The following is a 27,325-nucleotide window of genomic DNA, read 5'->3' on the forward strand; positions in this document are numbered from 1 at the left end:
CCCGAGACCGAAGGGTCGCGCCCAGGAGGAACTGCGCCGACACCCGCCAATAATGGTGGAGGCCCTTTCTAATTGGCCCCGCCACATGGCTGCCATTAGGGAGCGCCTAGGCCGCGCCCCCTCGGCGCGACCCTTCGGCACTGGTTTTAGGTTCCTGCCGTCGTCGGCTGAGGAATACAGGGCGGTCCAGGCCTACCTGTCGGAGGCCTCTGCCAGGGATAGTACCATTAAATGGTACTGCTATGCCCTGGCGGAGGAGATGCCCTCCAAGGTAGCTGTCCGGGGCCTCCCTGCCGACACCGACACGGCAGACGTTACCAACGCGTTGAAGGAGCTGGGGTTCCCGGCTCGATACGCTAGGTGCATTCGGTCCAAGAGAGGGCGACCGGGCAGCGTGTTCCACGTTGCCCTGGATCACCTCTCAAAGGATGAACTCGCCCGCTTGTACTCAGTCAACGAACTGATGTACTTGCCGGGGGTGACGGTTGAGGGATGGCGACCAACCCGAGGGCCTGCGCAGTGTCACCGCTGCCAGGCCTACGGGCACGCCTCCCACAATTGTCACCGTGCGGTCCGCTGCGTGAGATGTGCTGCGGAGCACACTGTAGCGGACTGCCCGAGGCCGAGGGACGGCCCATTCTCCTGCGCCAATTGCGGGAAGGACCACGCCGCCGTTGATAGGCGGTGCCCGGTCTACCGCAAGAAGGCCAGGATGATGGGAGTAACCGTCCCTCCTCCGGTGCCACCGGTGCCACCGGTGCGTCGATCCGGGAATGCAGCTCCTTCCGCTGTAGCACCCACCTCGAAGGGGAAGGGGAAGGGGAAAGGGAAATCTTCCCAGCCCCAACCTCCTCCCACGTCCTCATTCATCCCCCCTGCCGTCACAGTGGAGGCCGAACCATCGGCGGCAACGCTGATGGCTGAAGCCAACACTCCGCGGCGGGGTAAACCTACTCCGACCCCACGTAGCTTCGCTATAACAAGACCGACCCCAAAACAAGACCGCGCTCCGGCCCGTGCCGGTGCCCCAACCCCACAAGCTCCAAATAAAAAAACCCTTAAAAACAGGAAAAAAAAGAGCAAAAGGAAATTGATGAAGAAAGCGCGAAGGGAGGCCTTAGAGAACGCTGCTCCCTCATCGGTTCCCGCAATACCTGCCATAGACATGGAGGTTGACATCAACCCCACTACCGACCACATAATCGATGATCAACAACCTGGACCATCTTCATTGCCCCAGGCCCAACCGGCCACTTCAGGCATACAGCCCCCATTACCACCCCGCCCGCAGAGGGAGCGGCGCAGCGGCCGACAGGACACGCAGCCTGCCGGCTTCGCTGCCTGGCTCCTCTCCCTGTGGGAGAAACTGTCCGAGGTGATCTCCGGAGTGATCCGCGAGATCGCCTCGGGAGCCAGTCCCTTCGGGGCCTTGCTCGCGGGGTTCTACCGGATGATTGCGCAGCTCAATGGCTAGCCAGGAGCTGCGCATCATCTACTGGAACCCCGACGGGATAGGGTCCCGGAGGTCGGAGCTCATCCGACTCGCCCAGGAGTATGACCCGCAGGTTATCCTCCTGGGCGAGACCAAGCTCAAACCTCGACAAGATTTTAGGATGCCCAACTACTTCGTGTACCGACGGGACGAACTGACCTCCAACGGGCGCCCGTTCAGGGGCACTGCGGCGCTCGTCAGGAGGGACGTGGTGCACGAGGAGCTTGAGCTACTGACCTTCGCCTCTACCAGAACGGTCGGGGTGAGGGTCCACGTACCGGGGGCCGAATTGCGGATTTATGCCGCGTATCGACCCCCGGGTCCTGATTTTGTCGAGGACGATATTAGACGGGCCTTGAACCATGATCGCCATCCGGCCTTGGTGGTCGGGGACCTCAATGCGAAACATGTCGCTTGGGGCTCCCGAATCATCACGCCGCCCGGAAGGCGATTGTACGAGGATGCCGAAAGGGGGGACTACTGCGTGGTCGGCCCCAACGAACCCACACACGTTCCAACGTTGGCCCGGTACCAACCGGACGTATTGGACGTGTGTGTTCACAAGGGGCTACAGTGCCCTCTAGCGATAGAGGCACTGTACGACCTGAGTACCCCTCACCTACCGATCTTGGTCACGGTGGGTTTGGGGCTCACTCGGGTCGCGACATCCCCTCTCAGGCCTAGGGTCGACTGGCAGTCCTTTACGGGACTGCTGGCCGACCAATCCTTGTTTCAAGACCCGTCTACCCCTGATGAGGTCGACACGGCGGCTTCCCGTCTCGTCGACACCATCAGGGGAGCCCTGGACCAAGTGACGACTCTGGTACCCAGCGGGGGGCCCAGAGCGGAACTCCCGGTGCACCTCAAGACGTTAATTCGTCGGAAGAGGGCACTGAGGAGGCTCTGGGCGACATCTAGGTGTCCCAGGATTAAGCGCGAGCTCAACCGACTTGAGGGGGAGCTGGCGACTAAGATGCGGACTTACCGGGGTGATTCCTGGGAGGGGGGACTGTTGGACGCGTCCGACGACCGTACGATGGCCCCCCTTCACCGCATCTGTCGCCGGCTCACCAACAAGCCTTCCCCCACTTGCCCCTTGGAGGACGAGGGGGGAAGACGGTGTTTTACACCGTTGGCTCGTGCCGAAGTTCTGGCCAACTCGCTGGAGCGGCAGTTCACTCCGAATGTCTCTGCACCCTCGATGGCTGCATTCCATCGCGAGGTGTCAGAGGGTGTAATCCACTTCCTCAAACCGGAATCGCCGGGAGTCGAGCTGGGAGATGACGACTTAGTCACTCCCGGCGAGGTGCGCCTCCTCATCAAGTTGATGAAGAGGCGAAAAGCCCCCGGCGAGGACGGTATTCCTCCCCTCGCCCTGCAAAACCTCCCTCCCTCAATCGTGTCAGCAATGACACGATTGTTTAATTCCATTCTCCGGGTAGGACACTTCCCTGGAACTTGGAAACTGGGCAAGATCATCGTCTTGCCCAAACCCGGCAAGGACAGGAGAAAGCCCTCCAGTTACCGACCGATTACCTTGCTCTCGCACGTGGGCAAGTTGTTCGAGCGGCTGCTCCTGAGGAGAATATCGCCGTATATTCTCCTCAGGCCGGAGCAATTCGGCTTTAGAAGCGGCCACTCGACGACTCTGCAACTGACCCGTGTCCTGCATCACTTGGCGGACCGGCGAAACTCGGGCCAATACACGGTCGCGGTCCTCCTCGATATCGAGAAGGCCTTCGACCGTGTGTGGCACGAGGGGCTGGTCCACAAGCTGCGGGACGCGGGCCTACCGCACGCTCACGTGCGACTGCTCGGGTCGTATCTGGAGGGCAGAACCTTCTTTGTCGCGGTCGAGGGCGCACGGTCTTCCGTGCGTCCCATTACGGCCGGGGTTCCCCAGGGTAGTGTCCTATCACCTATCCTATACGCCCTCTACACCAATGACATCCCCACCCTGGAGGGTCACCTTCGGGCGTGGGAGGAGGACGTGAAGTTGGCCTTGTTCGCTGACGACTCGGCCTACTTCTCGTCCTCTCCGTTCCCCTCTGCAGCCATTATGAGGATGCAGAGGCTTTTGGATTTACTGCCCCAGTGGCTGGACCGTTGGAGAGTCGCGGTCAATGTGGGAAAGACCGCGGCCTTACTCTACGGTCCGGTCCGTATCAGAGTCGTCCCAAAGAAATTCAGCCTCCGAGGTGTGAATGTCGAGTTCAGGACCACGGTCCGGTATCTCGGATGCGACATCGACCGCTCCTTGAGCATGGTCGCGCACGTCAACCGAGTCATCGGTCAGACTCGCGCGGCCAGGTTCTTGTTGCGGCCGGTGTTTGCGTCCGGGCTTCCGACCAGGACCAAACTCGCCATTTACAAGACATACGTCCGTTCCCGCCTCACATACGCTGCTGCGGCCTGGTATCACCTGTTGTCGCCGTCCCAGCGATCTAGGTTGCAGGCCCAGCAGAGTCTTTCCCTCCGCATTATCGTCGGGGCCGGGCAGTACGTCAGAAATGACGTTATTGCCCGGGACCTAGGTGTGGAGTCGCTCGTGGAGTTTGTGACTAGGCTCGCCCGTAATATGTACGAGCGAGCCGAAAACGGGCCCCATGAGCATCTCCACAACATAGCCCCGCTGCACGCCAGACCACCGGATGGTACGGCGTTGCCGCGGGAGCTATTGGTACCCCCGACGATCGTTCGGAGATAAAGCTCCTCGCCGGCTGTGAGGCCGGGGAGGACCTATGAGCGCCCCTCTCGGAGCTGAGTTTCATCAGCCTCTAGCCCCACGCCTCTTGCCCGTTTGGCGGGTCCCCCGTATGGGGACCGCGGCTGCACCCCGTAGGTGCAGCCTCATTTCCATGAGGGGCTTTGACCCCACCCCCCACCCCCTTTTGGGATGGGGTGTTCTTACCCGCTACAATCCTCCCCCCCATCAATATTGTATAACGATGGGGAGAGGGGGAGAGGACTGTAGCGTGGAGTGCGGATTCGCTCTCTCCCCCATATTAGGTTAGCTAGGTTATGTTAGGTTAAGTTAGATTAGGATTAGTTTAGGTGTGACGGCGCGCGCTGTCCCGGCACTCCACGGAGTGCAGGAACGGCGCGCTGCCGTCACTTAGATGTAAGTTAGATTAAGTTAGGTTTACTCTCGGTTAAGTTAGGTTAAGATGAAATTGTAAAACCAAAAAAAAAAAAAAAAACAAAAGTAAAAAAAAAAAAAAAACAATAAAAAAAAAAAAAAAAAAAAAAAAACAAAAAAAAAAAAAAATTATATGGAGGAGAGCAGCAGCCGCCCCCGGAAGAAGGGAAGAATGAAGAGGAAGAAAGAAGAGAAGAGAAGAGTGAAGAAGGAGACGAAGAAAGAAGTCGACCCCACACACATCTTCAAGCCTGCCTGATACTCCATCCAGCAGCGCATCACCCCTGCCTTATTAGGCAGGGAGCTACATGTCCGGGCAGAGGGGTTTCCCCGAGGCCCGCTCCGCGCCCCCGCAAGGGGACGCGACGACCCCACGACTATACGATCCTACTGTGACATCGTCTATAGGTAGATAGATAACCACTTAATTTCAAAATTGCTATGTATATATCCTAGACAAATTTTACATTTTTTTGTTATTGTTTAGATGGGTGGACGAGCTCACAGCCCACCTGGTGTTAAGTGGTTACTGGAGCCCATAGACATCTACAACCTAAATGCGCCACCCATCTTGAGATATAAGTTCTAAGATCTCAGTATAGTTACAACGGCTGCCCCACCCTTCAAACCAAAACGCATTACTGCTTCACGGCAGAAACAGGCAGGGCGGTGGTACCCACCCGCACGGACTCATAAGAGGTCCTACCACCAGTAAAAAACATATATGTATGTCAATAAAAACCTAAAGCTGGTAAATAAAAACAGTTCAATTAAATGACAATCGATACGGAAAACTGTCAAAAAGCGTATTCCTGTCATCGTTCCGCATCATTAGACAACATGAAGCCATTCGGGCGCATTCCGATGTCCCTCTGTGACGCCCCCATGCCATTAGTTGCACACTGCAGTGGACTCGGGGGATGTATCTTGTGTACAGTTTTGAATATGTTAAAAATTTCTTGTTTATCGCGATAAACAGTACGTCAAGCACAAAAACCTATCGAATTCGTAATGTAAATGTATCGAGTCCTCGATACGAAAACGGATACTGTTAGATGGTAAGTAGTAATCTTTTTTTTTTATTGCTTAGATTGGTGAACGAGCTCACGGCCTACCTGGTATTAAGTGGTCACTGGAGCCCATAGACATCCACAACGTGAATGCGCCACCCACCCTGAGGTATAAGTTCTAAGGTCTCAAGTATTGTTACAACGGCTGCCCCGCCCTTCAAACCGAAACGCATTACTGCTTCACGGCAGAAATAGGCAGGGCGGTGGTTCCTACTCGCGCGGACTCACAAGAGCTCCTACCACCAGTAAAGTAAAGTAAAGTAGTCGATAGCCAGCCTTCGATCTTTTTACGTTACCGTATGTCAAAACAATTCTCGTGCTCTCTATTATGAGTCTAAGTTTCCAGAACTTGACGATTCGATTGCGAAACGAAAATAAGTTAATTGATTCGTACCGCTGAAATTAATTCTGTTTACCGACGGTAGGGGCGCTGTTTAAAGTTTAAATTTTATACACTTTTTCTCGATAACGATACGAATCCTTTTCCGATAGTCATTCGTGCTTTCCCCTGTTTCAAGTCCGATGAAAATTAAAACGCATTGCTTTTTAACACGCTCTTAATAACTTGACCTGTCAATAAAGGGAATTAAATAATATAACGTTAAATAACGTAATGAAATCTTTCAAGATTCTTTTCACTAACCACATGAGGAACGACTAACTTAAAAACTTGAAGGAGAGATGGAAATATAATTATTTCATTACTTCCACCTTATGTCCCCACTAGGAAAAAGAAAGAGAGGAAGATAATTTACTAGATGGGAAGACGATATAAAGAAAGTAGCAACTACAAACACAAAGTAGTTACTACAAACTGGGTTAAAATCGGCCAATCTATAATAGAGAAGATTGGCTATCCTTGGAGGAGGCTTTTACCCGAAGAGGGTTTCTTGCAAGTGAGAAATAATACCTAATGTTATTCAACAAACAGACAACAAACTTATTTATTAGTTAATTAATCAATAGCATAGATCACATTGCGTTAATTTTTGTTTTTATGTCACTTGTATGAAATAAAAGGCTTTTTATTATTTATTTATAATAATTATTATTATAACCCTAACCAGGGCTACCAGGAAAAAAATATTCAAGTTTTTGTCCAATTTACTATTTAAGCGAGGTCTAAGTGTGTGTTAAACTCTATTGTCTCTGTTTATCTGGTCATTCTAATTTCCATACTCCTTTCTATATTTTGACTTATGAGATATTTGTTTTACTAATAGCTTCTCGTTTAAAAAGTATTTAAATAATAAATGTAAGTAATAAAGTAATAAAATTTAATGAGGACACTTGACAATCTCTTTTAAGAAAAAAATGTATGGAAATATTCATAATGCAGATTATAGTGAAACTATCTAAGACCTTATTTATATCGAAGGCTATAGTTACATCCCCGACTGAGCTAAGTACCAGCCGCCCTTCAGAAAATGATTTGAGTTTAATATCCACCCTGAGTGCGCTGCATTCTTTCAAGGGATATGGCAAGCGGGAAATCCGTGGGGTTCCACCGTGCTACGTTTACAAATACTCAAAAAATTACAATATTTTATCGAACCTTACCATGCACCCATTTTGAGTGGTAATAATCTAAATCAAACTCCGAGATGATTAAGTTTTTTTTAAATCATTAGTGTTACCGTCGATGGCCAAGAGAAAGATTGTTACGGGTGCCGAAAACAACAGTGAGACAGGAATCGTAAAAAAACAACCAGGAATCAAACGGGCCCTCCGGAGTACTAGTCGTAGTCCTCTCCCTTGCGCCGATAATTCTCATGCTGAGGGTCGTGGCCTCATGAGGCTTTCTTGGTAAAATATACACGGTGGGATTCTGCGTCCTTCCACGGCAGTGCTTTTGGAAGAGATTTAGTTCTTCGAGGCCGCTGAAGCCTTAGCCTACTCATAGTCACTAGCCATAAAAACATCGAGCCGTGAACATAAAAGAGTATAAATAAATAAAGTTTGTTGAAATGTAGTCAAACTTACTGAGTCACAAGTCGCTTTCTCGCCTGCAAGCAAGTAGAATTGCCGATGTGAACGCAGCACCAGGGTTGCCACGAATGGAAAGTAGTGTGAGTGATATCCGACAATGACAGAGTGGGAATCTTTGACGCGAGGGTCTGTCAGTCTGTTTGTGTTTTGTAAAATAAAAGGGACTGATATTGATGCTGCTTTTAGCGTCGGGACTGTTTAGCTGCCTTCGAATGACTGGGGACTGTCAAAAGTTTGCGAAATGTCAGATATTTTGTCATACTTACGAGGCAGGTCCATTGCGAGATAGATGCATCAGATTTTTGGAGTAGTATCCGTCAAATTATACCAAATGTTTTTTTTTTTTTAAGTACACAGCTAATGTAAAGAATGTATTATACGAAATATTTTTTCGAACTAGAAGGGTGGGTCAACTTATGGCCTACCCGCGGCTAGTCATCACAACACCTATAAGTCTTCATAACGTAATTTCCAGAACCCCCCTTGAGATATCAGATCGAAATATTATTTGGATTGTATAACTACTGTCTTTGACTACGTATGACTACGCATATTTGCTTAGAGGCAGAAATAAACAGAATAACGGTACTTATCCGTGCCGGACTTACAATTCACCAGTAATTACCTACACAAATCTTATGAACAGATACTAAAAACTTTTACGGCTTAATATCGGATTTGTTATTCACATTTTACAATTTCCGATGTTCATCCAACGAAAATACGTCACAAAAAATCCCCTGCTATGCTTACATGATAAATGATTTCAGAACTTTTATGTTAGTTTATTACACGACTGCATAATTTGGATCCCAAAAGAACCGAACAACTTGCCACCGCACTGAAAACCACACCGATGTAGCTCCACAAAAAGTAATTCAGAAAGACGAAAACTTACCATTTCCTTATCCGAACGGGACTGAAGCGAAAGTTCTGCTCATAACATTACACAGGATGTTCGCTCCGCGCTAATAGCCCGTGTCGTCATAAATTGCAGGGTAAGGATGCGCTTGTGACGTCATCCGGCGCACGGGGGGAAACAAATGCTGCTTCTGATTTAGTCCTTGTTCTTCGAAATATTCTTTGTAACTCCTCCAAGGAAGACGAACGGATTTTTGTCTCAACAACTAATTGCTCGCCTCAATATTCTAAAGCGTATTTATTGGTATGCGTTCTAGACCTTATACTACAGGGTTTGCTACAGTCGGAAAATCTTCCACCTAGCTGTGTTGTTACTGAGTGTTGTTTGAAAAATGCATTTGCAGTTACCGTGAAAATGTCGATAGCGCGATTCAAGATTTTGAAAAATCACTTCTATTCTAAAGAGGAGATTATTAAATCTTATTTAATCATGTTTTTAAGTATAATCAAATATTCAGTGTTGGGGAAATATACAAAAATTTTGTTCAGACGAGGATAATACCTAAGAGCTTAGTATTCGCTCAGCGATCGATTGTCAACTTGATCATTCAACACCTCAAGATTTGTAACGCTGTAATGTTTATTGTTTCATTATAGCCGTATGTATCTACTATTTTTTTGATTGAATAACACTAAAGTTCTTCAAGAGCAAATAAACAACGAACAAGAACACACAGCGGAATAGACACTAAGTTTAGTTATTTTTTTTTAGAAAAGAAGTTTTACTGTTGGCTCGCAGACACTTTCCAGTTTCACCTGAGCTCGGCCTCAGACAGGAGGGGTGTGATTTGCTAACAGCTATCCGAGCGCCGTCGAAGGAAACCTAATAGCTTGAAGGTAGCGGCTTCGCGAATGCTTCTACTGCCAGTTCAGAATCGCGACCCGTTGAGAAGATCCGGCGAGAAACTCAGCAGACTAGAAGGATCTGTTGGACGCATCAAATATTAAATATCTACAACTACAATAGAAAGTCGTCGTGGCCTAAAGGATAAAACGTCCGGTGCATTCGTATCTAGCGATGCAACAGTGTTCGAATCCCGCTGGCGGATACCAATTTTTCTAATGAAATACGTACTTAACAAATGTTCACAATCGACTTCCGCGGTGCAGGAATAACATCGTGTAATAAAAATCAAACCCGCAAAATTACAATTTGCGTAATTACTGGTGGTAGGAACTCTTGTGAATTCACACGGGTAGGTACCACCACTCCGCCTATTTCTGCTAAAAACATCGCCTTAATAATTTCAGTCGCGGAAGCAAAGAAAAGTAAAATAGACATTATTTAAATTTAATAACGACTACCCTCATTCTCGAATAAAAGAAGAACCGTATAAAATAAAAATACTTAACTTAGTACATAAAAAAAATACTTTTTGTGACAAAATTGAAAATGAATTACCTTATAGATGATAATTGTAATTCCACGAACAACAACAAGTGGAAAGCAGCGTTCACGGTACATCAAATGGGAGCCGTCAGACGATTTATTGGCTCGCCAATTAAACACCTAATGCATACACGCGCACAATACGCTCGTAAATTAACAACTCGAGCCTTTCTCTCGACTAATGAGTTTGTTAACATTAATTAAGACGCACCTACGCCACAGAGAAATTAAAATTTAATGAGTCAACTTTACACTAGGGTATTGTTGGATCACACAGATTCTTCAACCGCGACTCGTGAGGCCGCCTGTTTTGTTTATTTTTGAACTGTGTACCTTTGGCTTGATGGAATGTGAACGTTTCCTGCGACATTAAGTACATTATATTTTACTGGTGGTAGGACCTCTTGTGAGTTCGCGCGGGTATTTACCACCACCCTGCCTATTTCTGCCGTGAAGCAGTAATGCGTTTCGGTTTGAAGGATGGGTCAGCCGTTGTAACTATACTTGAGACCTTAGAACTTATATCTCAAGGTGGGTGGCGCATTTACGTTGTGGATGTCTATGGGCTCCAGTAACCACTTAACACCAGGTGGGCTGTGAGCTCGTCCACCCATCTAAGCAATAAAAAAAAAAAACCTTGAAACATGCGTTCTATATCTCAATTTTTCAGTACAACGGCTGCCCCGCTCTTCAAACCGAAACGCATTACTGCGGCAGAAATAGGCAAGATGGTAGTACCTACCCGTGCGGTATCGCAACGGTATCGCGGTAACGCCAGTAGATGATATTCAAATTCTTAATTTTGACAATTTCAAAATACACATCTACAGTTATTCAAGTCAGAACTACAAAAGTATCTCACTCTTTCTCTCCCAAAGAGACATACAAATAAATCTTTAATTTCTGTTTAAAACACAAAATGAGTCGTCTGTTATCAAAGGTGGCAATCTGTGCATTTGGACAAAAAATGTTATTGATATGTCAATACAGATTGATTTGAATATAATCGTCTCCTTCAAAGAATACGGTTCAAAACCTCCATTAAATAAAGGTTAATACTTAACCTGTTATTTATCTAAGATGTCGTTCAGAAGAGTTTTGTCTGCCAATAGAATACAAAGTCAATAATTCGTTTTTCTGATTTAATGACTCAAATAAAGCTACATAAGTAAATAACAGGCAATACATTAACCATTTACAATCCAGCCTGCTTAATGTTTCAGTGGATCGCTGTTTATATTTTTTTCATAAGAATCTAAAAGCGCACGTAAATATCGAGGGAATCGCGTTAAAAATCCAACATTTTCCCGGAGCAACTCCCAGACCGCCGCTCCGTCGAGTCGAAACGAGTTAAGATGTTGTATAGACGCTCTAAAAGATCGATACATCAAACCCTTACTCTTTATTTCAATTAAGAAATATATATACTCGCATGAAAACAAAATCGAATTTTTTTCGACAGTAATATAACAAAACCGACGTTGAAGTCTTCGTGGCCTAAAGAAGAAGACGTCCGGTGCGTTCGTGTTGAGCGATGCACCGGTGTTCGAATCCTAAACGGGTACCAATTTTTCTAATGAAATACGTACTCAACATTGATTGACTTCCACAGTGAAGGAATAACATCGTGTAATAAAAATCAAACCCGCAAAATTATAATTTGCGTAATTACTGATGGTAGGACCTCTTGTGAGTTCACGCGGTATTGCTTGTATGGGTGGACGAGCTCACAGCCTTCCTGGTTTACAGTTGTTACTGGAGCCCATACACGTCTACGACGTAAATGTGCCACCCACCTTGAGATATAAGTTCTAAGGTCTCAGTATAGTTAGAACGGCTGCCCCACCCTTCAAACCGAAACGCATTACTGCTTCGCGACAGAAACATACAGCATGGTGATAAATACACATTCTTCTTCTCAGTCGTTTGCACGCTTGGTCGTGGTCATCATTTCGGGTGGTGGTCCGCTTCACCAGACGTCACCATTCCTATATTCCTATGCAGGACCACAAACCATATTTCGTTTTACCACCAATAAGCCAACGACTAGATATAAACACATGCTCATTAATACCGCGGATACAGCTTAAAACTTTGGTAGCCAATTATGATCATTGTCAAGTCATGAGAGCACCCGTGAACACACTTCGAATTTAATATAGACTTTTCTAATAAACATACATGATAATGTCACTGTCCCACAATTAAGTATTTAGAATTTACCACATTTATTGTTTATTCGGACTGCTTTTCTAACTCTGCCTAAAGAAAGATATTCTTTCCAGAATACAAAAAATATTCAGATAAACATTTTTATAGCCTTTACAATATGCGTTACAGAATCAACGGCCATGAAAAATACTGTAATAAACAAATTGACAGTCGAGATTCCGCTGCGAAAAGATTACCTCGGTCTCGGACCCTGTTCATATAAAATTCACGTAGTAAGAGCCAAGATGCAACACTTTAAATTGTTCCCTGCGAGATCGGATCGCGTTCTATAAAGAACTTATTCTGTAAAGTAACTTGGAACTTTCTCGAACGTTCCCATTTGTTATTATTAGCTGGCTTTAGTTCGAAACAGTTGCGGTATTGGATTCGAATTGATAATCTATTTTTTTTTATTTCGGTCTGAATTGGGATTTGGGTCGCATAGTATAAAAAGCCATAATTGAAATGAAGATGCTTAGGGCTGAAATGAAGATGCTGAGGTGGATGTGCGGCGAGACCAGGCTTGATAAAATCCGCAACGAGAATGTGCGTGGAAGCCTCGGTGTACGGAAATCGCCGACAAGATGCAGGAGAGTAGGCTGAGATGATATGGTCACGTAAAAAGAAAGCCACCTGACTACGTCGGAAATTCGGCACTACTGCTCGACTTCCCTGGTCCGAGACCTAGAGATAGACCCAAGACAAAGTGGAAGGATGTAGTGCTGAAGGGCAAAAGGGAATGCAATGTTGCTGACGAGGATATCGAAGACAGAGCGAAGTGGAGGAGTAAGGTAAGAAAAGCTGACCCCACTATAATGTGGGATAAATAGCTGGGAAGAGGTAGAGAGTATAAAAGCCGTAATTATTTCTAATATTGCATTTATTGCTATTCTATTCCAATAAGTAATTTCAAATTTTTAAATAATATCATTAGGAGGTCTAATAACTACTTTTTACGGCCAAAAAATTAAAATAAATTTTATACTTTACCAAACAATGCGTGAAAATTAAGCCTCAACGAGTTCGATTACACATTCCACATAATTTTGGTATTGTTCGATATCTTCTGCCACAGATTTTTGTATTGGATAAATAGACCTTACCCAATCGGAGCCCTGATATAAACAGATTGCTGTGTGATTAATCACCATGACTACGCGAATATACTTATGCTTAAGCTAGAAGTCGTCCGGTTACGCTGGTATAGCCCTCTAAGTTACCAGCTTAGATAAGGGAAAAAAGCTAGAAGATGAAAATCATATTGACATTACTACAGCGGTTTTTTTATCTTTGTGAACTTATGAAAACAAAGATGGTGATATCTGTGAATGTTACATATGCTACCACCAATGGCGTTTGAGAAGTATGAATATACAAATAAGTGGAGAAGTAAATTATATAAAGATATCACTACAAAATATTAACAATGAGTCCAGTACTCTGATTATCATTTAAGAATAAACGAATGGTCTCGCAATTACAGAGTTCTGTTTCGATTCTAGGTCGCGTATTCAGTATCTATGTTAATGATTCTTGGCATTGGAGACCAGAATTTAACAGTCCTTAGATCATAACATCCTTATGAATAACAAAAACTGATACAAGGAATAATTGTTAAATCTATTTGCATCCTGTTTGTTAAATTAGTTTACCGCAAGACACATACCAGAGTAGAATTTACAGGAATTTACATTTAATTAGGGTTTGGATGGATGGAATGAAATACATTGACGGAATGACCTTCAACCTTTTTATTATTTATTGCCTAATGCCCATATTTAGATGGTATACAAGTTTACGAGCCATCTGGTGTTAATTGGTTACCATAAACACCGACATAAATGCCGCCACCAACATTGAGACATGAGTCCTAAGTCTCATTTTTACAGTACACAACCGTTGTAAGCGTTAGCCAGCGTTAAGGAACTTTATTGCAAGATTCTAGTCCAATTTTCCAAAGCAAAGACTCAGGTCTTCATTAAACCTCCAACAGTTAAGCAATACATCTCACCTGCTGTTAGAAACTTCAGAAACTCCCAACTAGTTACTTGTTCAGTATACTGTACCGAACATCTTGTACTAATTGCGTACAAGAACTTATCGAAGAACATAAAGTTTCTTAAGTTGAAGTCGGAAATTTCGTAAGTCTGTATAACTGTACAAATGATGAAAAGGCTAGTGTTTTTACAAAAATATACGGTGTCGGGTAAATTTTTATGAACATTTTACAAATACACCTTGTAAGTGAAAAGTATTATTAATCTGCTGTATAATTACCATCGTTGTAGTTCATAATTCGCGAACCAGCTATCTTAAACGAAGGCAGTTATGGTAGCCGCCTGTGACGCATAAGACTCTGAGTACTGCATCTCGACTGTACTGAACTGGGTTACCGAAGAATCCAGTGCATTCAGGCAGCCTGACGGGCCGCTGTACCGTAGGGACGTTGGGGTCATTGGGGTGTCGATGCGAATCTGGTTGTAGTGTTGACCGCGGCAAGCCCCCTACTCTGACCGGGTTCTGACTCCGACCGAAGACAGGACGTCGGGTGAGAGAGTATCGTTTAGTGCGGTAAAGCTCTAACAATATTCTTGGGCAATATCCTTGGGCCCGCGGTCTGCTGCCAGAATCAGAAGACCGACAAGTTCCATATTCCATATTTTCTAGATACGGAAAACTAGTAGAAGGTTCGGCCCCCTGCCCAGAAAAAAAAACTGGTGCATAAAACAACAACAAGATATAGTGTGTTCCGCGATTTTCGGTTGATATGCAAACGTCGAAATAACTGTCTTCATATTGGAGAGCATTTCTCATGATCACTGCTACGCCAATGCACGATAAAACGAAATCGTCGTAATTACCAATTTTTATAAGAAAGCTCCTTAACGCCACTTGCGGCCGGGGTTGACTGATCGAAATCGGGCTCACTGAGTTTCTCACTGAATCTTCTCAGGGGGCACGATTCCGATCCGGTGGTAGATTCTGCGATGCAATCTATCTGGATCTATCCCGTGTGCTCACCTACCTGACTGCCCGTAGCTGGAATAGCCCGTTAGGTTAACAGCCAATAGTTAGTAAAGAAAAGGGGATATAAATCGTCACGTAACGAAAAATCGTAATAGCCGTGGCTCTAAATTTAAACGTAAACAAATGTGGTCTTTAAACTCATACAAGTAATGACAAAACTTAGATGCACAATTTTCCTTTTTTGATGCTATTTACTGTATTTTTTCCTTTGTTACTTAGTTGGATTTTTGATAAGAGACAGAATAATTTACTAACTGTGTACGAGACGTTGAATCAACGTGAGGTATAGGTGTCGACTAGAGACAGATCCAGCATGGCCAACCTAAAGCGACTTGATACCGTGCATGCTTTTTTTTTTCGGGGGTAATCCTCATGGCCTACCTCCACCTGGGGAAAGGCGGAGGGGCGTGCCGGACTCCTACCGGCTAAAACCACCCCGGTGTCTCCCCACAAGTGCGCGCGGGGCCGCGGGAATCGAAATTCTTCCGCAGCCCCACACCGATGCTGGCCCGGTCTGTCCAGGCCTCGTCTCCTGCACGGGGTAGTGAGGCGTTCAGCTACCCCGTGCATCGCCTCAGAGGCACGCGCCGACACCCGTACGCGCCTCCGTCTCGGGTCCATCGACCCAGAGACCCATTCATGGGGGGCGGAAAAGGGCGTTGTCCGCCCTTCTCCTGCACCTGGTGCGCCTTCTGCGGCCGGGGAAGGGAGTCGAGATCTCCCTCTCCCGTTGCGTAGTTTCCTTCTGCGACATCACGTCCTCGCAGAAGGACACCACCGCGTCCCACGACTCTGCGCTGCCGACCATCCTCCGCACTACGGCCGGCAGCGACAGATCGCTTCCTACTTCATTTGTGAGGACACGGCGCTGCTCCTCCCAAGCTACACACTCGGCGAGCGTGTGTTGCACCTGTCCTCCCCGCAGTGGTGACACCGAGCGTCCGGCTCCCTGTCTATGCGGCACAGGTACTTGCCGAAGCAACCGTGCCCCGACAGCACCTGTGTCACCCTAAACGACAGGGAGCCGTGCCTTCTCCCGAGCCAGTCGTCGAGTACTGGCCGGATCGCCTCGACGGTTGCGAGGCCGGCAGTAGGGCGCAGAAGCCTTTGCCGCCATTCCACCACCAAGGCTTGATGGAGCTCCTGTCGGCGCAACGCGATCTACCGCTGCACCGGCCTCGAGCCCCGTTCCCGCTCTTCCTCGCGCCATCGATGTAATATACCGTGCATGCTGATGCAACCATTCAGTGCGGGCGTATGTACATTGCTATCTGAAAGTCATAACTAGATAACTTCGAAGTTCGGTGGTGACGCATAATTATGTAAAGTAATGTTTTATACAAAAATACAACATAATGATAATATGAAACAGATGATTGGTGCGTATGTTGAAATTCGAGCATTATTCGTGTTCGAAACCTCGATAGTGAACATTTTTATAATACACAATTCAAACAATACAATTTTACATCTGAATAAACGTGAATAAACGGATATTTATCTTTGCAATTTTTTTTTTAAAGATACCCTTTTAAATAAGAAAGTTCTTTCTTGACCGATTTTCTAAGCGAAAACGAGCACAGTAAAAAACAGTAAAATTTTACGCACAAAACCACCAATTTAATACGAATGAAAGCAAATCGCTCCAAAAGAAAACATCACACGTTTTTAAATATCGACTCGCGTGGTCCTCCTTAAGCCAGGGACATTAAGATAAAAAAAACCTCACAATAAAACGCTCTGAACAGACTCGCTCGGTCTATTTGCGAAGGCCGCAAGGGTAAACACAAAACAAGATGAAGATAGGCCTCCATTCCACGGGAAGGGTTCTGTCCTAAATACGTTTCGTCAAAGGCCGGTGACAAACGGATTCCAGCCTCGGGCGGGGCCTGAACACATGAAAACACACTTGATCCTAGAATGAAATTAAACGGTCTACTCTAGTTCGGGATTCTAAGGCACATGGTCGAAGTCTCAGATATGCTATATAGCGGCTGTTTCAGCATTAAGCGCACTTTCTTATGGCTTAGAAGACTGAACGATCTTATGGCCCACCGGTGTTAAGTAGTGTTACGCACTGGGGTTCGGGATAAATAAAAAATTCTACCGAATTACAAGTTAACACTGTATTTGCACTTAGATCACTTAAAACATTCAAAAAACACTTTAAAACTCTCAATTCGCTTCTTCCGCTTCGCTTCAGGTGATCCGTTCGCTGTTTCGCTTCGAGTAGTTCCGATTACTGAATGACTGCGTGCCATCCCTGCAACGCTTTTATAATCGATACCACATCCCTAGAACTATCGAGAATATTCCACATATCTCTAGTATTGTTTCCGCTATCTGACAATAGATGGCGTTGTACTTTTCGAGCGTTCTAGGTGCCACTAGATCCTTCGATATTCGTTCGACTATTCGACGATAGATGAAGTTACTCTTACCGGCGTAACAGTAGCGCGCCATAATGTAAGCGCCGCCAGATACCTTGAGAGATTAGTTCTAAGCCTCTAGAGCTCTAAGCCTCAGTAGACAAGTGAAATCAACAGTAACCTGTATGACATCAGGAAATTTGGGTAATCAAGAATTTTATTGAAATAATGAAAACATAAATAACTACAAATTCCTTCCAAAATTAATAGCGTTCTGAAACACATTTACTGCCCGTATATTTGACACTACAGAAGATCTTCAGATATTCAAGGAACTTTTGGACGAGAATGGCATACTGGCACTGTTCTTTTGACACTATTATAATATATTACGCTTATCAGATGTTTTTTTGGGTTTGCGTTAATAAACTTGCCTTTTACTCCAGACCTAAAATTGTTTTATTAAGCAAATTATCGATTGTACTACGTAAGATTTAGTATAAAAGCAAAATATTTATAGTTCCGCTGTAGCAGGTATGGGCGGGCAACCTTTGACATGTTGAGGGCCAAATATAGCGTGTAAATACGTTCGCGCACCGCGTTTAAAAGTACTTAATTATTATTATTTTTTTAAATAGTGATAATAATTTTATACGACTATGTTATTCAATTCCATTTTTGCCGGTTTTGGCCCATTTATGCGCTATAGTATAGTTCAGTTAAAATGAAATTTAGAAATTTATTTAGGTTAGAATGATAAGATCTAAAATCGTGAACATTTATAAATTTATTTGTTCAGGTATTTAATGCTGGACTGAAAGACTAAGCGTAATGAAAGAATTTTCAAAACAAACTCAACAACCGATCATTGAAGTTTCTTCTCTCTTTTCATTTTTCATTCTAAAGTCGGATAGAAAAGATCGGTGGAAACGCACTCTAGAGGATCTCAGTGGTTGTAGTTGTAAAGATGAACTCTGCTCCTCTCTGCTGCTCAAATAACTCTGTTATCTCTCTGTCTGTCTGTCTGTTATCTCTCTGACTGTCTGTTATTGAGGCAATGAAAAAGAAAAAAGAAACAAATTGAGACCCATCAGAAACTGAGCTCCGGTTTTAGCTTACACTGTTACAAACTTTGTTCCAGTCAAGGTCTAAGAAAGCTGGCCGAAACGTAGTATTTAAAAGTTAAAAGCCCGTTAATTTTAATTTTTATGTTGTACAATTATCGTCCCCCCTGTTAACTCAGAAACAGTGGTGAATCATACTTCGCGCAAACCTCATGTTAATTACGCCTAAAGCATTCGGAGGGCTTTGTTTGAGTCATTACCGGTGTTCTAATGAAAACAACGCGTTTTATTGTTCGAGGAAATTAATCGTTGTGGGTAAATTTTGAACAAGGTTTTTTTTTACTGTGAACTCAACTTTTTCAATTTGCTTTGAATGCAGAATTCCTGTTCAGTTATTCAATGCCATAACATAGCAGCAACAATTTTTTTACAGATTTAAAAGATCAGATCCATAAATTTTGCTAACAAATATTTTTTTAGCGATAGCCATCATTACGTAGGGACACAGTTTGTTATGTAAACAAAATTGTTCGTAGGCATAACGGCTGCGCCCGCAAGCTCCGTGCTTTTTACTTTTTAAGTTCAGTCGTGAATAAACGCTCCGATTAACCAGTTGTGTTATTTAATTATCTCGCTTCCGATAACCCCCTGAACCATTATTGACCACTACCAAAAGAACTCCTAAAATTATAAACAATATTTCAGAGATGGATGAATCGCGCTAAATGACAATTTCAAGATTACTTATAAGCTTCAAAAAACAAACATTCTTCCGAGCAATTTCACCAGCTAGGTGGAAGATCTTAACTTTTTTTTATTATCATCTTCATCATCATAATCAGTCTTTATCTGCCCACTACTGGACATAGGTCTTCCCCAATGCCTTCCTTCCTTCCTTTTTTATTATAAACGAATATAATTATTTATAAATGAGCACACGGCCCACTTGATGGTGAGTGGTTACCGTCGCTCATGTCCGTCAGCAAGACCAATTCGCTGGCTCGCGAAATCGATTTCTCCTGATCTTCACGCTCCATACAATACTAACACATTTTTATATTAATTTAAGTTGCTCCATACAAACCTGCCTTTTAATTCACCCTGAAAATTCTGTCAACCAGCCGAAGATGAGGATGTCTTATTTAGTACGCTTTTATTAACTTCGCGTATTTGTTTGTATGGATGTAATGGGATCTTTGAGATTTATATTCGCCGACATCACGACGTCTGATTGACTTAAAAATTTGCATACGCATTAAGGACCGTTGACAATACAATAATTTTATAACTTCGCTTTAATATTAATATCCTTACCAAGAGCAGCAGGATGGTAAAAAACTATGAATTATTGGTTCGGTCTGCTATTTAAACTAAATTTTTTCAACATCAGCTTCAGTTTGACAAAAGTAATCGGGTTGTTTTGACGATACCTGGTTAATTGCGACTTCATCTACAGCAACCTTTCCCAAAGTGGGTGATAATGCCCCCTTGTGGGGCGCAGGACTAAAGGGGGCGATAACAGACCCAGAAAAAAAATAGGGGCGTTGTGTAGAGGCTTGGGAGGCGATTTGTAATTTCATCTAGGAGGACTCTTAGATGCCAATATTCGCTGTAGTGGTTTTTAAGTAAGTGAAAAAATGGGGGCGTTAAAAAATAATTTATTCTCAAAGTGGGCAGTAGACAAAATGAGTTTGGGAGCTCCTGATCTGCAGCACACATAGTCCGATTTAAATTTTCTTATACGAAGTATGATCGCCCATCTTGAACACTTAAAGTTAAGCAGCAGGTTAGCTCTACCTCTGGCATTGCTAATTTCCATATGCAACGGTAACCACTTACCATCAGATAGGCCGTATGCTCGTCTGCCTACAAGGGCAAAAACTTACAACACTGAATTTTTTTTATTGCTTAGATGGTTGGACGAGCTCACAGCCCACCTGGTGTTAAGTGGTTACTGGAGTCCATAGACATCTACAACATTAATGCGCTACCCACCTTGAGATATAAGTTCTAAGGTCTCAGTATACATAGTTACAACGGCTGCCCCACCCTTCAAACCGAAACGCATTACTGCTTCACGGCAGAAATAGGGAGGGTGGTGGTACCTACCCGCGCAGACTCAGAAGAGGTCCTACCACCAGTTAAAATTTTTTCATTGGACTGGTAGATCATAATTAATATTCAACCTCCTTAAAATTCAATTCCGTTCCAGAAACGCTCCATACTTTTATGATTACAAATACATTAATATAATTTATTTAACAATCGCTGTATGCGTAATTAAAGGCACAAATAATAGTGCCATAAACTTTCATCTCTCAACTGTCTGACACTCTTGACGACACTGCGACACCGTTAACGACACTCGACATTGGACTATAGAACTGCGCTTGTGCTGCGTGTCGACAGTATGTGCATCAGATCGGTACGCAGTCGATTCCTTATTCAACCCTAGTTTCTTGAGCTGAAATAATTTTGTGGTCTAAAATACAAGTTTTGGAATGTTTTTTTTTTATTTTATTAATCGACTTTGTCAAACTACTGAATGAGGGTAGCACAACCTGCATCCACTTTCTAAGAATCTCACAGCTTGAATCATAAAATTGGAAATAAAGATTTGGAGACGACGAGGTGGTAAGGAATGCACAGTCAAGTCTGAATTAGCGATTTAGTGCCGTGGGAACCTTCGTCCGTCTGTGAAATAAAAAAAATATATAATAAAGAAGTTGGATAACTTAAATTTAAGAATCTACCAATCACTTTACTTACTTATACTTTATTGCAGCTTTTAGTGGAGACCATATGACTGTGTTATCCTTGCAACGCATATGTTGACTATAATATCACCACGCCCTTGAAAGAACGTATTACGATGACGAGAACGATGACCGATGCTGGAGGTACCTAAAAGCACCGTTAGTCGATCGGGAGGATCCAAAATGACGTGGCGACGTCGACTGTTTACCATTCGGTCCACAGGATCGGGAATGAAGTTCCGGCGGCCACGTTGAGAGGGTTCTCGTGTCGGGCCGCTTTTTCGAAATGCAAATAAGTGAACTTAATGTGGTACCACATTATTAACCTCGAAACGAAGATATCTACGAGTAGAACGTATCAATACTCTTTTAACTTGGACCAAAACAAAACAGACAGTATACTCATAAACCGATGTCGTATAAAAAGTCAGCGTGAATAACCTTACAGTTCGTAAATTTTACGACATACCACGGCAGGCATTTGTATGTGATCTCTCCGTCTGCGGATCCTGAGGCTTTATCGTTAGTTAGCGACATGTTTTATTGCATCTGTTGACATTTACACCGCGAGATATGATGGCTGAATAGTAGATGGGATATCGTAAAGTTTTCCTTCATTAATGTTAATGCATTCTTGTTTTATTTTCGGCATTAATCCCATAGAGTAGAGTGCAGGGATATTAACATAAAGCTATTATAGTTTTTGTTCAAGTTTAACATTACCAAATGTAATTAATTTTAGAACAGGGATAGGCAATGCATCTTCAAAATCTTCTGAGTAGCAGTTCAGTAACTGAGCAAGGGAAAGTTCTTAGAATCTTTTCAAGAATGGCTGCCTGAAACTGTTTCTTTTCTGAATTAAATGGTTGACAGCATTGAGATTCAATAACGTGCTAAGTACCGTTTAAAATTATTTTGATGTTCTTTAAAAACATTTCTTGATAATTACTATTTCTTTATTATATGAATGTTGATTTGACAAATTTTGAACACTAATGTCATATAACACATGATACAATTAAAATCATAAAGTAGAACATGATTAAGCTTAATAAAACAAAAACGGAAATTAAATTAATCATCCGACAAACATATACAAGTTCCAAAAAGAACAATTTTTTGACTATCAGTCTTGCCTAGAGGTACTAGGCTTTTTCGAAGCTAGAACAGCTACCTACCTAGGCCAATACTGCACTGAACTACTAAAATTATATCTGCTAAACAACAATAACTGGCAAGGTCGTCAACTGAGTTGGATATTTGTACTTGTAGGTTAGTTACGTTTAGAAAAATGTTTAAGGGCATCATCCTCCACGTTAGTAATAGGCAGGTTAATGTAATTGTTTAATGTGTTATATTGTGAATAATTGTTTTTTTCCTTACATGATAAGTTAGATTAGTTTCCGTTATCGAATTGTTTTGTCGTAATTGTAAGGAAAGTTGTTGTACAAATTCACCACTATGTCTTGTTTTGTCGTGCGCACATAACTTATGTTGCAAGCCAGATTTGGTTCTTTTTACTTGTGTTTTTTATGTATCTTTTTAGCTTGTGATATGTATTGTGAGCTTAATCTATATATATAAAAATGAATTGCTGTTCGTTAGTCTCGCTAAAACTCGAGAACGGCTGGACCGATTTGGCTAATTTTGGTCTTGAATTATTCGTGGAGTCCAGAGAAGGTTTAAAAGGTGAATAAATGTGAAAATGCCTGGAATTATATAAAAACAAACAATTTTGTTTTTTTTTTAAGTTCATTTTATACAATAGTTTAGGTCTTTTATTTATCGATTGAGGCACTACGAAGTCTGCCGGGTCAGCTAGTAAATAAATAAATTAATAACAAACAATCCAATAAATACACGAAATTCAACAGAATCGGGACATTCAGCCCTTCAATAAAATACAGAACGTTAAGCGACAAACGAGCGAAATAAAAAGGGCCGCTTTTCACCGTATAAGCGTTACCATAAAAAAGGTTTTCAGTGAGCAAGTGAATCATAATTTATGAATTCCGGTGTCCGGGCCACGTTGGAGATTTACGCGGGGTCATTGTGTCGGCGCGATCCTGGACTACAACTCACACAGACTTAGCAACGGCGCAGAGGGTATTGTTGTCGTAATTTCATTAGACTTACCCGAACTCAATCGGGTATAGAAGTTTCGGATGTGTAAAAAAATTTGGTAATATTTTTGGAAAGGGTGAGGGCGGACGGTAAGCGTGGTATGAACATGTGATGAGTAGAGAGGAGATACATGTGACTAGGAGATGTATGGAAATTGTAGTGCAAGGTACTTATTGGTGGTAGGACCTCTTGTGAGTCCGCGCGGGTAGGTACCACCACCCTGCCTGTTTCTGCCGTGAAGCAGTACTTGAGACCTTAGAACTTATTTCTCAAGGTGGGTGGCGCATTTACGTTGTAGATGTTTATGGGCTCCATAAACCACTTAACACCAGGTGGGCTGTGAGATCGTCCACCCGTCCAAGCAATAAAAAAAGGTAGAGAGGTAAGAGGTCGACCGAAGAAGACATGGATGGAGGGTTTGAATGACGATATGAGAGAAAGAAGAGTGAGCGCTGAGATGACGGCTGATAGAGGAGAATGGAATGAAAAATTGTGCTGTGCCGACCCCACCTAGTGGGATAAGGTGGAGAAAAAGAAGAAGAAGAAGAGACGATCTATCTTATCGAATGTTTATCCTTTTCTAAATCTAAAGATCGTGATCCGTATCGTATTATAATAACAGGTTATAATAATATAGTCCGTATCAGAACATGATGTATGCTTCGCGACTGAATAATATATTGTGGTCGTAAAATGTGAAGTAATATGTAAAAATAAAATAAAAACGCATCACGCTTCGGTAGCAAGCAATTAATATCATATTTCTTATATCGTATAAGATAATATAAGTCAGTCCATGTACGCTTGTAGGTAAACTCGCAGTTAATCAAAATACCATAAAAACAATTCGATCTGATGTCCAAAAAAAGTTTAGTTTTACTAAGAAAAATCGTAGTATTAAAACGTAGTTTAAAAACTATATATTTTTTACATATTTCAATAGCACAGGGAACAAACAATTTATATCTTTATCCTATTGATACTGATGAAGCTATTTCAAATTTTCAAGTTAATCGGTAATGTTGAAAGCAGTGAGTGAAAATGACTTTCAAATATTTCTTACAAACAATCATACATACATACGTAACAAGCTTATACTCGTAAATGAGCGTCAAAAAGACGTCCTATATTTTTTTAAACTGTTAAAATACATGCGAAGTTTTTTGCAGCGTATTACAAAATTATCAGAACTAACACGTTTAACGTTCTCCTAAGCCTCGTCCTGTCTATTCATTAAACGCTCTGAAATGAGCATTCGTTAATGAAACATAAGGGGTGTGTGGCAGCCCTCGGCACAACCCCTGCGCATCTCCGAGGGTAGACGCTGAACTCAAAGCAGATACACGGCCTCGGTAATCATTATCCTAAGGTTTTCAGGATGTAATCATTTTTAGTATAGACGGATCATAGCATATTCTACAACAAGCAGTTCTCATATGGGCTCTCGAAAGATGGGTGGCTTCGTTTTATCATCTATCTAAGTTAAGAAATGTCGTAAGCTCATCTAATGAAATAAAGACGACACAACACTATCAAGTATTATCCTTCGACCTATTTTTTATTCACTTATTGCAAAGATAGATGTACTAAACGAAGATTGTCCCACACTTCGAACCGAAACTCATGACTGTTTCGCTGAAGAAATAGGCAAGATTTACTGGTGGTAGGACCTCTTGTGAGTCCACGCGGGTAGGTACCACCACCCTGCCTATTTTTGTCGTGAAGCAGTAATGCGTTTCGGTTTGAAGGGTAGAGCAGCCGTTGTAACTATACTTGAGACCTTAGAACTTATATCTCAAGGTGTGTGGCGCATTTATGTTGTTGATATCTATGTGCTCCAGTAACCACTTAACACCAGGTGGGCTAGGAGCTCGTCCACCCATCTAAGCAATAAAAAAAAAAAAAAAGGCAAGATGATCCTACCTACCCGTACTGGCTCTCAATACGCTCTATAATCAATAAATGCCGATAGGCGATAGTAATAACCTGTTGTAATAATACTCATAGAATACCGTTGCCTATTCTCCGGTGAATCATCTAGTTACACGAAATACGCTTTTATGTGGTCGACACACAAATCTGCAGTATTCCCGCAAATGTTTACAAATTAACAACGCTATCAGTCGGAATGACCACTTGTGAGTGACGGCACGTCCGCTCTTTACGTCCCCGGCGAGAACCGACAGCCGATCTCCTGAAATATTTATACGAATACATATGAACCGAGAATAAGATGGGATTTTCGTGTCATTCATTTTAATACTGCTGATTACATTAGCAGCATAGTCGTTTACTGGTAGTAGAACGTGTTATGAGTCCGCACGGGTAGGTACCACGAGCCTGCCTATTTCTTCCGTGAAGCAGTAATGCGCTTCGGCTCGAAGGGTTTGGCAGCCGTTGTAACTACACCGAGAACTTAGAACTCATATCTTTTTTTTTTTTTTTTTTTATTGCCCTTGTAGGCAGACGAGCATACGGCCCACCTGATGGTGAGTGGTTACCGTCGCCCATGGACTTCAGCAATGCCAGGGGCAGAGCCAAGCCGCTGCCTATCGCTTAATACTCTCCACAAGCCTCTTTTAAAGAAGGACATGTCATAGCGCTCGGGAAACACCGTGGAGGGGAGCTCATTCCATAGCCGGATGGTACGTGGCAGAAAAGATCTCAAGGTGAGTGGCGGCATTTATGTTGCAGATGTCTAAGGGCTCCGCAGATCACTTAACACCCGGTGGACCGTAAGCTCGTCCACTTATATAAGCATTAAAAAATAAATAAATAAAAAACAGTTTTATAAATGGCTGCTCTAATAACTATCAACATTACAAAAATAAGGTGTTGTTATATCATTCTCAATTGAATACCTAAACATTTACTAACACGACAACGACTCGTGCGATAGTAGTGACAGAATATGAGGATTGCATTCACTAGTTCGGGACAGTATAACAACAATTTTGTTGAAGCGAAACGCTGAGTCCGCTGTCGCTTTGAGACAAGCATTGTACTAGACCCTTTTCACAACTTCACATCAATTCGAGAACTTTCGGTCATTTTGAACGTTTATATTGCTATTGTACGCTTACCGTATGTATACAGGCAGTCAATTTTCTGTTATTCGGTCATTGGACTCATACACGTTAAATTACCTTGAGATTTGAGGTAGAAATTTTAATTTAAAGAACGCGTATTTTACTTTCGAGTGTTGATTTAATTAATTCGGTATATCAACTGAATACAATACTGAAATATCCAGGATTAACACCACAGACGTCCGTGACCACGAAAACTGTTAATTATTCGAAACGTGGAAATAATAAGCGCTAGATTAAACCGTAAAAGTAATTTTAAATATCCAAGCGTACTGAAAAATTAAATTTGGCCTTTATCCTTCAAATGCAACACTGTCGGTCTCTCCAATGTGCTAAATGCAAATTTGAACATTGCAATTTTATTTTAAGTTTGTAATGGTAACACTTAAGCCTTTTTTTTCCACAGGAGAAAATCGCCGGATCCTCACCCGCACGGCAGGTGGGGTATGTGGGAGTCGAACCTCACTAAAAACTCCTGCCGCTCACAGCCGGCGCCCTACCCCGGACCGGGCGGGAACCCATTAGGAGCTATTGAGACGGCGGGACAGGGTTTACGCAGAGCATATTACATCCATCCCGCCGTCCCCCAGACACCGAACCGGCGGCCGCCAGCGACACGACCGCCGGTTCCCTCGGTCGACGGGCCAAGAGCCCGATTGATAGCGCCGCGCTACACCTTCCCCC

General features: G+C 43.3%; 1 protein-coding gene across 1 annotated transcript in view; it reads left to right on the forward strand.

Moving 5' to 3' along the window:
- The first annotated feature begins 259 nt into the window (after positions 1–259).
- Positions 260–27,325, forward strand: part of LOC119630228 (nascent polypeptide-associated complex subunit alpha, muscle-specific form-like) — a 41,597-nt gene continuing 14,531 nt past the window's right edge. Inside the window, exons 1-2 of the mRNA XM_062675088.1 lie at positions 260–478; positions 662–1,375. Of these exons, the coding sequence (XP_062531072.1) occupies positions 260–478; positions 662–1,375 (933 nt within the window). The remainder of the gene's footprint in view (positions 479–661; positions 1,376–27,325) is intronic.

The sequence above is a fragment of the Bombyx mori genome, chromosome 22 (genome assembly GCF_030269925.1).
Source record: "Bombyx mori chromosome 22, ASM3026992v2".
Taxonomy (NCBI): Eukaryota; Metazoa; Arthropoda; class Insecta; order Lepidoptera; family Bombycidae; genus Bombyx; species Bombyx mori.